Source organism: Pectinophora gossypiella, chromosome 9 (genome assembly GCF_024362695.1).
Source record: "Pectinophora gossypiella chromosome 9, ilPecGoss1.1, whole genome shotgun sequence".
Taxonomy (NCBI): Eukaryota; Metazoa; Arthropoda; class Insecta; order Lepidoptera; family Gelechiidae; genus Pectinophora; species Pectinophora gossypiella.
The window spans coordinates 10,399,861-10,413,632 of record NC_065412.1 but is presented as its reverse complement, the minus strand read 5'-3'; the positions used below and the strand labels follow the sequence as shown (position 1 = coordinate 10,413,632).

The 13,772-nt window shown below is 36.7% G+C and overlaps 1 protein-coding gene across 1 annotated transcript in view; it reads left to right on the top strand.

The window, feature by feature from the left end:
- Positions 1-12,521: 12,521 nt before the first annotated feature.
- The window catches only part of LOC126369676 (protein amalgam-like), an 85,156-nt gene continuing 83,905 nt past the window's right edge, over positions 12,522-13,772 (top strand). The window contains exon 1 of the mRNA XM_050014236.1: positions 12,522-12,738. Coding sequence (XP_049870193.1) covers positions 12,654-12,738 — 85 coding nt within the window. The 5' untranslated portion in view covers positions 12,522-12,653. The remainder of the gene's footprint in view (positions 12,739-13,772) is intronic.

Genomic DNA, 13,772 nt, shown 5'->3' with positions numbered 1-13,772 from the left:
AGTGGATTCCCCATTATTTTCGTGTCATCTGCAAAGAGTGAGTGTGATATATCAGACATGATAACATGTTTAAGATCTGTAAGGTGGATACTCAATAAAATTGGTCCTAACACCGATCCCTGTGGCACACAGCTGAGGATTTTCTGGGAACAGAGTATGATTCTCCGATGCGCACAGAGAAGGTGCGCTTTGACAAGGAAGTCTTCAATCCACTTCAAGAGATTGCCTCTTGATTCCAAAGAGCTCTAATTTAGCAATCAATCGTGTGACAGGAACTCGATCAAAAGCTTTTTCATAGTCCAAGTAAATAATATATGTAGGTATTCGTGCCTCCCAATTTTTTGTCCATGTGTCCAAGCAACAGAATAAGTTGGTAACTGTTGACCTCCTTGGCACAAAACCATGTTGCTCCTCGATGATGACATTCTCTCGTGCCAAAAACATCCTATACAGAATGTTAGTGACATTGTAACGAATACTGACGGAGATGATTCAGACCATGATTCTGAGTTAATATCAAGTGGAATTTTTCGTCGCAAAATTCATGTTTTTTTTTTTAAATTAAGATGGGTTTGCTCTTGACTTCGTTCTTCCACAAAAAGAAGAGATCGACGTTGGAACGAGCTTACCCAGAAAATGCCTATTCACCCTTTTTAGTTTGTTTTGTAATTATTTTCAATTATATACTTTTGCGATGGAAAATTCCAATTCATATTAACTCAGAATAATGAGCTTAATCATGCCTCTCAGTATTCGTTACGATGTCACTTACACCCCGTACAAGTACATACAGGTAGCCATACAATTAGGTACTTATGGGTATTAGTGACAACATAACGAATACAGAGGAGGATGGTTCAGGCTATGATTCTGAGTTGATATCAAGTGGAATTTCCTGTCGGAAAATTCATGTAATATTTTGTATTTTTTTATTTTTTTTAGTTCCATGCTTTTGCGACGGAAAATTACACTTGATATCAGAATCATGGTCTGAATCATCCCTCAAAGTTTTCGTTACCATGTCACTAACACCCAGTATATCCTATTCTTCTTCTTCTTCTATCGTGTGGGTTGTGAGGTGAATTACCCACCTCATCAACCCTGGTGTCAGGGTTACTATTGAGCCGCCAAAGTCCCCTGACATGGCTCATGTAACGACTACTTACTTACATCAGTAAGTAGTAACCGGGACCAACGGCTTAACGTGCCTTCCGAAGCACGGATCATCTTACTTAGTATATCCTATAATATGTAGGTATCTTTGCACGGAATTATTAAAATCGAACATTCCATTCAAAAGATATTACGAACTTAAGTTTTAAGAGTTCATACGACACTACGACAGAACATAAATTGGGCATAAGTACGTAGGCATATATTATATTTAAATGGTCGTTGATGGAAATCCTTACTTTTAATACAAATATATGCAATAAAAAATATTTTCCCTTGAAATGGGAATTTTTCGGGTTTTTTCCCTCAGAATTGGGAAAATTCCCAAAACGCGGGAATTTTCCGGGTAAGAACCCAACACTAGTCACTACGTTCATACCAAAACCTTTAAATACACTTCAACAGACATCCGCAATTCTAATGCAAATGTTTGTCGAATCGTGATTAAAATCAGTATTAAAACGGTCCATAGAGTCGCGATAACAATGAAAACATCAACTTGGGCTCGTAAATATTTAGACGTCCGTCTCTTTCACTCCTTTGGGGGTAAACGAGATGTGTATAGCCAATCAGGTGATTGAATAGGATTGCTTGTACAATGGAATGGAGATTAGATCTGGCGAATCTCATTGTCTGTGTCTGTAGCGACCCGGGAAGGGTAAGAATTCGTAGATTACGTTTGTTTTGTACCGACCGTACATAATATAATATAGAGGATGCGCTACAAAAGTCGAAATAGATTTTGTTATTTTTTAAAATGGTATAGAAACAATAATAGAGATTATTTAATTTTATACCATATTATTTTTTTAAAGTTAAATACACTTCTCATCAAAAAAATCGAAACACTTCCGTTTTCATTGTTTCTGTCCGAATTTAACACAAAAAATAATTCATACGATGAAAAAAAATACATAAATGTATAGCTGGCAGTTTGGCCATTACAGTAATAAGCGAAAATTCTAAATTCAAAATTAGAATTTCATTTGTTTATCTTATAAACGAAATGAATCACTGTTTTGAGACAAATGTGTGTTTAGGGTTGGAGTACATTTAGCGTTTAAAAACTAAAAATTGGCGCCTATCCTTAAACTTTTTGTTTTTTATTTCAATACTGTGACTTTGGGACGTCTGAAAAAAGGTTTTTTTTCTAAAACGTATGGATACTTCGCCCACAGAAGCCGCCCAAGTTGTGGCATTGCTGGATTCTGGCCTTAGTCAGCGTGTTGTGGCTGCAAGACTGCATCTAAGCCTGTCATCTGTTCATAGAGTCTATAAACGTTATCGGGAGACTGGTTTGTTCACGCGCCGTTCAGGATCTGGCAGGAATCGGGTCACTTCTGAGCGAGATGATCGATTTATTGTAACAACTTCTTTAAGAAATCGACGCCTTAACGCTTTTCAACTGCAGCAGCGGCTTCGTGTTGTACGAAGGGTGGCTGTAAGTGACTCTACAATTAGAAGAAGGTTGAAGGATCGTGGACTGGTACCGCATAAGCCAGCAAATGGGCCGAAATTAACTGCAGACCATCGAAGAGCGCGCCTTAACTTTGCACGTGAGCACCTAAATTGGTCATACCTACAGTGGAGCAAAGTTCTCTTTTCTGATGAGTGTAAAATTATGCTGTATGGTAACGACGGAAGGAACAAGGTCTACAGAAGAGACGGAGAACGCTATGCACAATGCTGCATTGAAGAAAAGGTCAGCTATGGTGGCGGTTCGTGGACGGTTTGGGGAGGAATCAGCGCCGACGGTAAGACAGAGCTTGCTTTCGTGTCTGGGCCACGTCTGCCTGCACTAAACTGTCATCGGTACGTCGAAGAGTGTCTCGAGCCTCATGTGATGCCCTATGCACATTTTATTGGCAACGGCTTCATATTCATGCACGACAATGCTAGGGCTCACACCGCGGGCGTCGTACGAGATTATCTTAACGAAGTCGATATCTCTATTATGGAATGGCCAGCAAGAAGCCCGGACATGAATCCCATTGAACATCTGTGGGATGAATTAAAGAGACGAATTCGAGCAAGAGATCCTGCCCCAGAAACACTTAGCCAGCTGCAAGATGCAATCCAAGAGGAATGGGACAATATACCACAGCATGTGATCGTGACTCTCATCCGATCGATGAAGAACCGTATGGAAGCAGTAATTAGAGCTCGGGGAGGGAATACAAGTTATTAAATAAACGTTTTTTAGCTTTTTTTTTCATTTACGTGTGTTGTTTTATCCATTTCCTTTATACTCCATACGGAATAAAAATGACTCATTTAACAAAATACGAAACCTATGAAAAATTCATTTAAATTTAGAACATTAACATTAAGATTTGATAAGCTCATATTACTCACTATTAAACGACATTTAACATTTATTCCTAAATGTACACATTTTTCTGATAATCCTGACAAAACGTAAACTTGCAAGGTGTTTCGATTTTTTTGATGAGAAGTGTATTATAAATAATAAGTTAAATATTACCTAAAAAAATAAAACTAAAAGCGATTACCTTCATTCGACCCTTATGACATCACAGTGTTTTATGAACCCTAATTTTGTTTCATCTTGCATCACGAGATACATCCAATAAAACTATATTATTTTATTTATAATTCAGGAGTTATAAATAAAATAATATAGTTTTATTGTATTGTTCAGGTTTGTCACTTCAAGATATGACTTTATAATATCACGTCCGCAATTACCCACTGTTCGCATTTCTCCCACTCGAAACAAAATCATGGTTTATAAAACACTATCCGCCACTGGTTCAAAGTTTATTTAGATCTGTGCAGTTTTGCTTATAAAAAAAGTTAAAAACACGCAAATTAGTTTCATATAAAATGGTCAAAATTATAATATATTTTTTGAAAGATTCAAATTCCAATTATGAAGCTTCTTTTTTTGACGTGACTTTTTGTAGATTTGCCACAAATTACATTAACTACTTAGCCGGACAAATGGGGAGCACTGAGCTCTCACCCGGTACTAAATTTCAGATAACAAGAGGGTGCCCAGTTGGGCGGGGACCTCGGCTCAGGGCGTCGTCTGAGAAATTATGAATGCAATGACTAGTATTTCAATATTACTTTATTTTTTTTAGTATTACTTTTACTTTTTTTAGTATTCAAGTATAAGTGGTTTCCTATTGTTAAGCATAAAAAGATAAGTCATAATTTTACCGGCCGTGCCGTGCCGTGCGTAGAGCCGTGGTAGCCTACTAGGTAGAACGCTTGCCTCCCACTTTGAGGTTGCAGGTTCGAATCAGCACAGGCCTGCCTAAACCAATGATTATCGAATTTGTTTTCGATTTCGTGTTTGGATCATAAATGATTATCACGTGTTCAGCGATGAAGGAAAACATCGTGAGGAAACTCACATTCCCGAAAAATACATTTCCAGTGGTATGTGACCTAACCTGTATTGGGCTGGTTTTCCCATCGCGGGTTGGGTCAGACAGGCAGTCGCTTCTGTAAAAGACCGGACCTGTCAAATCTTCAGGTTAGGTAAGCGGGCCCTGTGAAAAACGTGATAATGCTAGGGGGATGTTGAAGTATTTATTACAAGTCACCGTAGCCTGAAACTGCGTAGAGGAATTCGACCAACAATTGTATTACATATTCACGCTTATTTCCCGTTGGGGTAGGTAGACACCACGGAATTCGACTTACTGCGAACCTGACACCCTACTTCCGCTTCTTTCACTCTCTTAAATTATTATTTAATTATTTTTTACTCTAAGTAATTGTGTTTATTTTCAATCAATCTACTCGTTGATTATGATTGAAAAGACGCTATTTATTGCGCGTAAACAAGTATATAGGACAGTTACAAATGGACACTCTTATTTCTTGTATACAATATTGTTTTATTGTATTCTCCATTTTATTTATTCGTGGAAACTTTTATGAATGAAATTGTCTGTCTGTTACGTTTTATCCCCTGAGTGTATTGGGAAAGTAATATGCCCGAAGCTGTTTTCAGTATTAAAAATTAACAAACAAACGAGAATAAACGTTTAATGATTTTTTTTGTCTCTTACAAATAAGGTCTGTTATTGTAGGATTTCACGGACCTTAATAAGCGTATGGTATGTGGGTAGTGATGGAGTAGGTTTTTGGCAGCAGAGGGATAAACCTTAAAGTACATGGCCCACAAAACCAAACATGACAATGTGAAATACCAAATTCGACATTGTGAGACTGTCCTTTGTTAGGTAAGGACTTTGCCGGCATGATTCACCTGATTGTCCGAAAAAGATGATGATTCCGTGCTTCGGAGTGAACGTAAAGCCATTGTTCATGGCTATTAGCCGTTTATACATCTTCACCAACCCGCAGTGATCTGCGTGTTAAAATATGCTTCATACCCCATCCGGTTAATTGCGGGGAGGCATGTTCCCAACAGTGGGCCGTTTATAGGCTGTTTGTGTTATGCTATATATGCGTCTATTACATGGGACTTAACGGGCGTTGAATGGGTATACTATACACCTCTGTCTTCTTCGTTAGGGATACAAGCGTGATGCCTGCGTGGTGTAAGTGTTGTAAAATATATATAAATTGATTAATTAATTAATAAAATGAAATGTATTATTAATTAAAATGTATTTATTTTATTCAAATTAAGTACAATATGAATTTTATTCATTATACAGGTTGTTTATTGACACCGTAGAGAAACTTTGGTGGATGATTCATACCACGATTCTGAGTTGATTTCAAGTGGAATTTCCTGTCGGAAAATTAATGACAATTTCAGCGTTTTTTTAAATTACTTTTGAGATAATTCTTCTAGATATCTCACTAACTCAGAATCATGGTCTGAATCATCCCTCAAAGTTTTCGTTACGGTATTACTAACACTCTGTATAAAACGTGGAAACCCTCTGAAGTTGAAACATTATTGTTAACTGTCAAAAAGTTTCTAAGACTCCTAAATCCTTATCTACTTTGAGAGATTGGCGTGAGTTTAAACTTGACAGCAATATTCTCTTATTGATGTGATCAAAGTCAAAACTTTGGCATTTATTAGCTTACTTGTGAATCACTCGTTTCTCAAGAAATCGTCACATGTCGTGTGTCATGATTCTATAATATAATTTGGTAATTTTTGACGTGCCTTATTGTAGATTTGTTGCAGATGGCATTAATTACTTGGCCGGACAAATGGGGAGAGCTAAAGACTCTCACCCGGTACAACGTTAAAGATAACAGGCCTGAGGGTGCCAGTTGGTCGCGAACCTCGGCTCAGGGCGTCGTCTGAGATGCCCTAGTGGGTCGATAGCGATAGGCGCAGATTGAGGGAAATAATTGACCACGCCGGCGGGGTCGGTATCGAGGTCCTGAAGTGTTTGGTGTCGCAAGCTGGTTGGTCTCCCTCTATGGCTAGAGTAATCGGGTCGTCAGGATCGTATGTTACGTCCTTCGTGTCACGATTCTTGAACGTATTTTGTTATTCTTTTATCTTTATTTGTTCTTTATTGCAATAAAAAAAAAAAATATAAACGTAAACAGACACAGGCAAAAAATTAAATGTGAACCTAACTCAGCAGGTAAAGAAAATCATTTCTTACATTTAGATCGGTACTGGACTTGCAACAATCAGTTATTAATTAATACAACTTACGTGCATTTTGCCCTAACGCTGTTAGTTTCACCAACAAAAACATAGGTACTTTTTAGTTAACTTAGTTCGTCATGCAATGAATGTTACTCTGGCTAACCCAATTGGGAATGTATTCGTGAGTTTATGTTATGTTATGTTTTACGTTTAAATTTAAAATGTTTCTAAACGTCTGTTCACCTGAGACAACGTAATTATCTCTATTCTTCTCTCGTGTGGGTTGTGAGATCAATGACCTAACTCATCAACCTTGGTGTCAGGTTACTATAAACATGAAAGGCTATGGGTTGATTAAATGTCACTTTACATTTCAATATTATCTTTAGATCCAAATAGGTATTGAAAATGTATTGTGATGGCTGTATTGCCTCTGCTAATGCTGATTAGGATTATTGCAAACCTTTCGACGCTGATTATCGCAGTTTAGTAAAGAAATCCAAAGCTGCAATCAAATTATTAAATTTAGTTCTATAGTGTGGTTAAATCATTTAGTAAGCATACGATAACATATTGGTCTAAATTCTCACGAGTCGAAGCTCGTAACACGTAGCACGTAGCAAACCTTCTCGTAGCTGCTACGGCGTAGCAAAGATTTGTATTTGTAAAATCTTCCGAATTTAATACCTATGTATAAATATCTACTAAACTAGAATGATGAATGTTTTGACATAATAAAGTACAGCTAATTGCTCATTTGACCTAGTTATTAATCAATACGAAACTTGATGAGCGGGACAAACGTCATAACGAACATCATTGCGTGCTTATATGTATATTGGTTAGTCTGCAAATAATCCAGTGATTTAAATGAATCCTCTGAACTAGATTTCCGCGTCGCTTAAACTTAACTTTGCTAGGACGCTTCACTTGTCCCTTGTCGGCCGAACCTAACGACCATTCGTACATTTTCCCAACCAAAATGCTCCAGCATTTTCATGTCTTCCAAGATAGTTACTTCAAGATTTCATGTAAGCTTTTCCCGAAGAACTAGACCTGCTAACTTCGTTGGGGATCCTGAAATCATGAGTTGGACGCTCGCCAACGCAGCTCCAAAGGATTCCCAAGAGGAAAAGTGCTTTAGATACTCCGAAAACGGCTATTCCCATTGCATATCCTAAATGTACCCTGTGGTAATATTCTAGAGTGAATGATGGTCTAGAATAGTTGAGTGACATGGTTATGTGCTGGAGGGTATAGTGGACGCTGGTGCCCACTGGGCCGTTACTTAGCTTCACTTGGTATAAAATTGGGTAGTTTCCTAGGTCAAAGATAAATTATGGAATTCTAATTCCTAAATAAAGACAGACCTAAAGATGTCAAGAAAAGTTATTTTTTTCTATTTAACCTATTTAAGAGTTTTAATAACGAAAAATTTAATAATAAGTGCGACATTTTGCCTCGTTTTTTTATGACAGGTTGAATTTTCATACAAATTCTATAGTAATTTCGTGTTTTGACGTTTAGTATAAAGTAGCTGATTTGACTAGTCGGCCTACTGATTCGTACACAGACAAGCTCAATCTCACGTCTGTAAACAGAGCTATAATACATACATTTTTATTTTATTTACATACATATATACATAAATAATATTACGCCTATTACTCATGTATGTGCATAAATGACTTCATGCATGCTCGCCGGTTTAGAGCACTGTTGACCTGTCTTTTCTTTATTACTTCCTAGGTCTATTCGCGGTATATACGCATAGGCCCTCCTTTTCCATCCCTACTACGTGCACCCGTATCAAAAATCTTAAAGATTTAATAGTTTTCAGCAGACTATGAATAGAATAGAATAACTTTATTCCCAAAACAGTGAAGGTTACAAAAGCATTTACATAAATTAGAAAGAAAGAAAGAAAGAAGTATTTATTACTTCCGGACACCACAGATACAGACAGACAGGTACATTACATTTAACACAGGACAGAAACCACACGGAAATCAATAAGTACATAGACAAAAAAATATATTACCAAAACAAAAAGAAAAACAAACCAAAATCATAAAAACAATAATAATAAAACTAAGTATTCTAAATGCAACGCACTGACGGCCCGATCATCTGCGGTGGAGTCCGGAATAAAAGGACCTCGCTCATCATAAGTCGCGGCGTGAGCCACGACGCTGGTATTCTGCGGGCCCTGCCGAGTGAGGCCACGGACATCGCGGTATATATGTACATAGATACATACTACTTAAACTTACTTACATATAATTATTTAGTATTACAAAATTATAACAGTTACAATAAATACACATTAATACGATTTACCATAAACATAAAAATATCATAAAATAATACTAACAAATAAATATGGGTCATCACTCAGTAAGATTAACAATTTGTGACTAGTAGCTAACACTGCCCAGGGACATGGGACTGACTCAGCATATTGTTGCTAAGAGTATAGTACACACAACAGAAACACTTGACATTTATATTATAAGATGGCCGCATCGTGCGGATTACTGGCCATTAGGAGTGGTGTTCCGACGCTTCAAGCAGGCAACACCGAAGAAAATTTCCTTAAATACTCATCTTTAAACGTTTCTGGATTTATTTAGGGATTTTCGTTTGATTTCAATTCCCGGTGGGGACAGGTTTAACGACGTAGGTGTTCCGTCAGTGTTTTTTAGTAGTAACGAAACCAATAGTAGGTACTTACAAGTTAAGTAATAGTTGCCGGGACCAACTGCTTAACATGGCCTCCGGAAGACAGCTCATCTTCGAACAATCGAGTGATCAGCCTTCCAGCCCAACTTATTCTATTTAATGTCTTTCAATTCTCGGAATTCAACTCTTAAATGATTTTTGTTTATATAGCACTTACCCGTGCTTAGGGAAACTCACAAATCATTTAAAAATAGCTAGGGTATCTTTACGATAAGTTCTTCTTCTTTGCGAGTCGATGGCGATCGATATTATTTTTTTTGCTGATCAGTAATTGGCCACGATTACGGCATTGTCAGTGGCTTCTACATAAGTCACTTGTCGGTCTTAATTATTATTAGTATTTAATGTTCGAGATATATGGCGCCAGCGTCGGTATAATGATGATACATAAATTGAAAGGATATATGTATGGTCATTCAGGAGGAGGACCCGGTGGTGTAATGGTTAACACGCCTGTCCCAGCTTGACAAGAGCTGCGGGTTCAAGTCCTGTCCGAGTCAGATATTTTTCGTCGTATTACTAAAAAAATACTGACGAAACACGAGACTCCCCGGTTTGGTCAGAATGTTGCACGTGAATGCCCGAAAATAAGACGATTCTTGCTTTGGAGGACACGTTAAGCTGTCGGTGTTTTTATTTACTTTTAGTAAGTATTTATTCGATACATGAGCCATTTTAGGAGCCTTTGGCAGCTCAATAATAACTAACAACCCAGACACTAGGATTGCTGAGGTTGTTCAATGGTCTAAAAATCCACACGAGAGAAGAAAAAAACGAGTTGTTCATAGTAGACCACTGCTTATTTTATAATAAGATTCGTGTGAAAACACGTCCAAAGTGCGCCTGGCCTTATTCTGTACGATAGAGGGGAATGAACGCGTAACAATGTTGTGAGAAGAAATATTGATAAAAATGTTAGTACACCAACTTTCAGAAGCTTCCGTTTTCAATAAAAACTTTTAATAACACGTTTCGTACTTGTTAAGTTCATGTTTTTGCAGGCGTACGTACACATTATATTTATAATATAGTATGAAACATAAAAAGAGGATATACTTAGACGATAATATTATTTACCACCTATCACGTTGGTCTAAGAGATCTATGAGGTGCGGGTACTCAGTTCATCTTGCGATGAATGTGCCTCTGACTACACAAATTAGAATATAGGTGAGCTTATGTTATGTTATGATTTTATTTTTGTTTGAAAGAGTGTACTTCTGAGGTGATTTTACTTGGAATAGCAAAAAAAAAATGCATAGTTCAAGATGATTTTTGTTTTGCTATAAAAACAAAAATGTTACTTATATATTTATACTAATAGTAAGAAAAATACAATAATGGGCGATAAGATTAATCATTTCATGTCAATCAATCATTTAAATAGAAAATAGACATCTAGGGAAATCCTTGAGAATCAAAGAAGTGCGCGCACACATCGGGTTAGCTCAGCTCAGACGTGGCTGATTGATGGTGTTTGTAAGAGGTAATGTTACCAGTGATGTGCCGAGGTCGGGAACAATCCCAGGGAATTTTCCCACTTTGGGATTGTTCCCGGCAGTAAAAAGGAGCGAAAGTTACGTAATAGGAGCTTCATTACTAACCTTTAGGCACATAAGACCAGAGTACAAGAAAGGACAGTTTGAAAAAGAAAAATCACATTAATGTTAGGTAAATAGTTTCTTCGTATCAACAGTGGCTGCAAGTTGTCTTTGATTACTTGTGGCTCTGCCCACCGCATTAGGGATTACGGGCGTGAGTTTATGTATGTATGTATGTAAATAGTTTTTACAATGGAAACATTCCCACTTTGGGAACATTCGCGGGACCGAATGTTACCCACACCGCGACTCAATTCTTGCTGGTAGTAACGAATCAATAAATAAAGAAAAATAGGCTGATAGGTAATTAATAGTTGGAATCTCTTGTTAGCTCTGTCTGTGGTTCTCCGCAGAGAGATTCAAATCCACCAGAAAAAGGTAATAGCCGTACCTGGAATCGAAGTCCTACGACAACGGATTACCAACCGACATGTGTTAGAGGACATCCTAGGTTAAGCGTTTTGTCAGCGAGGTGGGCAAGCGGCTAAGAGAGCAAGGTGGTGACTTCCGGTCCGGGCATTACCTCGCGCAGCATATTGTCCTCGCCATCCAACGGGGTAACGCTGCGAGCGTGATGGGTACATTAGGTCGATAGATGGTAAAAGCGAGCATTTTTGATTGTGCCGTAACTATAGTTATGTACCTATAGTTTGTTTAGTTTTAATTATTTGTAATTGTTAAGTTTAAGAATATTTACTGAAATTAGTTTTAAGCAATCTATTTCATTATTTGTAAAAGAACAAAATAAATAAAATTACATTATTGGTCTTTACAGACTGTTATTTGTAAAAAGAGATTGTTTTTATGTTATACACAGATTTTTTAGTATATTATACTAATAAGTATATTGCAAGTTTATGTCGCTATAGACCTATAATTTGACTACCTATGTGTATTAAATACTTTAGATAATAAATAAACATGAAAAGTAATTTTGTTTTTGTATTGTTTTGAAATAATTAGATTTATTTCTAGGTAACAGCGTAGACATTTATTCATAAAGAAAAAAGAACAGAGCTTTGTTTACGTATTCTGTCTGAGGACAAGACAAATAGTTTGTTCACCAGCCAAATAGGTCAACTATCACATAGGATTAGGATTACCAAGATAAGTAATCAAGAAATATCGAGTAAGCCAAGAAAATACATTGAACGTATTCCGCATAAGAAAATCAAAGTCGTAAGGAAGTGCTTTTAAATCACGCTTTCAAAATTTAAAAGCACTTCCTTACTTCCTTGTCGCATTGACGCGACGCTGTCAAAGACAATACGCCTTATAATTCAAATGGAACGCCATGGAGGCTATGAAAACAAAATACGGTTGCATACAAGTCACTATAAAAAAGTCGTTCACGCGTGCGCAATGCATGTGGTCCTTACCAGGCTCTCGCAGCCAGACGAAATAGTCGCAAGTGTGACGGCAACGCGAGCTACCGACGAACTAAAGCGTCGAAGCTCGACGATCGTGGAATTCGAAACTTTACATTCCAAATTTGAATCTTTTCACTTTATTTTCTCGATGTAAAAATATTATTTTCAGCCAATGTCTAATGTTACTTTTTGATTGTGAATATGAGAAAAAAAACAGTGATGTGTTTGAAGTTGAAGTTAGTTGTGTTCGTTATTTCAGTGTTGTTTCGCTACACGGACTCCGTTGGTAAGTTTTATTTAAAGTTAGAATTACTATTCAAATATTTTGTAATACAAATTAGAGATTATAAAAACTACACTAAAACTAAATTTCGACGTTATAATAGTCATATACGGTATTTTTGTAATATAAAATCTCTTAAAATCTCTAACATGGAAAATAAATAAATAAAATTAAGTGTTATTTGCACGATGTCCGTTGTGAAAAAAAGTACTTAAAGTGAAATGCCGGGCTGCATCAAGAAAACCAATATAAGATTAAACCGTTTTAATTGGGAATAATATTACTTCACGTCGATGTTAAATGTACTTATGTTGCTGTATGCAGTAAGCTCCCCTAAAAATATATATTACATAATGGTTCCAAGACATAATTTAATTACAGTAAAAGGATATGACACATAAATAATAAGCAAATACTTGAAGGTAATTACGGGTTTTGTATGCTTTACAATACAAAAACTATTCTTACAATTGTCTAGAAGTCTATTACGTGTTTGCGTAAATTGAAACTCTACTGAGAAATCAATTAACATACACATAATTTCCAATCCACACTAGAGCATGTTTATATACTTGTTTTGGATTAAGTACTTAACTTATACTGAATTACTTACTAGAGATTACTCTGAAATCAGACAACTTTTGCATATTTATATACTAGGTAGCAGCCCATCCCTTGAATAAAAAAAGATTTCACGAATCTGTTGTTTAATTATCGAAACTAAAGGTACAACTAAAAAATTAGAAGAGGTAATAAAAAAAATCAGTGAATAAAAACTATGGCGTGCAGGCGGATAGTGCACTTATTTGGCGCGGTATTAGCAACAATAGGAGGCACCACGCTTATTTTACTCGCTATAATACAGACATGAACTGCCTTTAATGAGGAAATTTCCAGGGTATGTTCACCAAGAACAATACAGTGTGTTAGTGAAATCGTAACAAATACTGAGGGGCATGATTCAGACCATGATTCTGCGTTGATTTCAAGTAGAATTTTCCGTCGCAAAAATCATGCTTTTTGTGTTTTTTTATAAG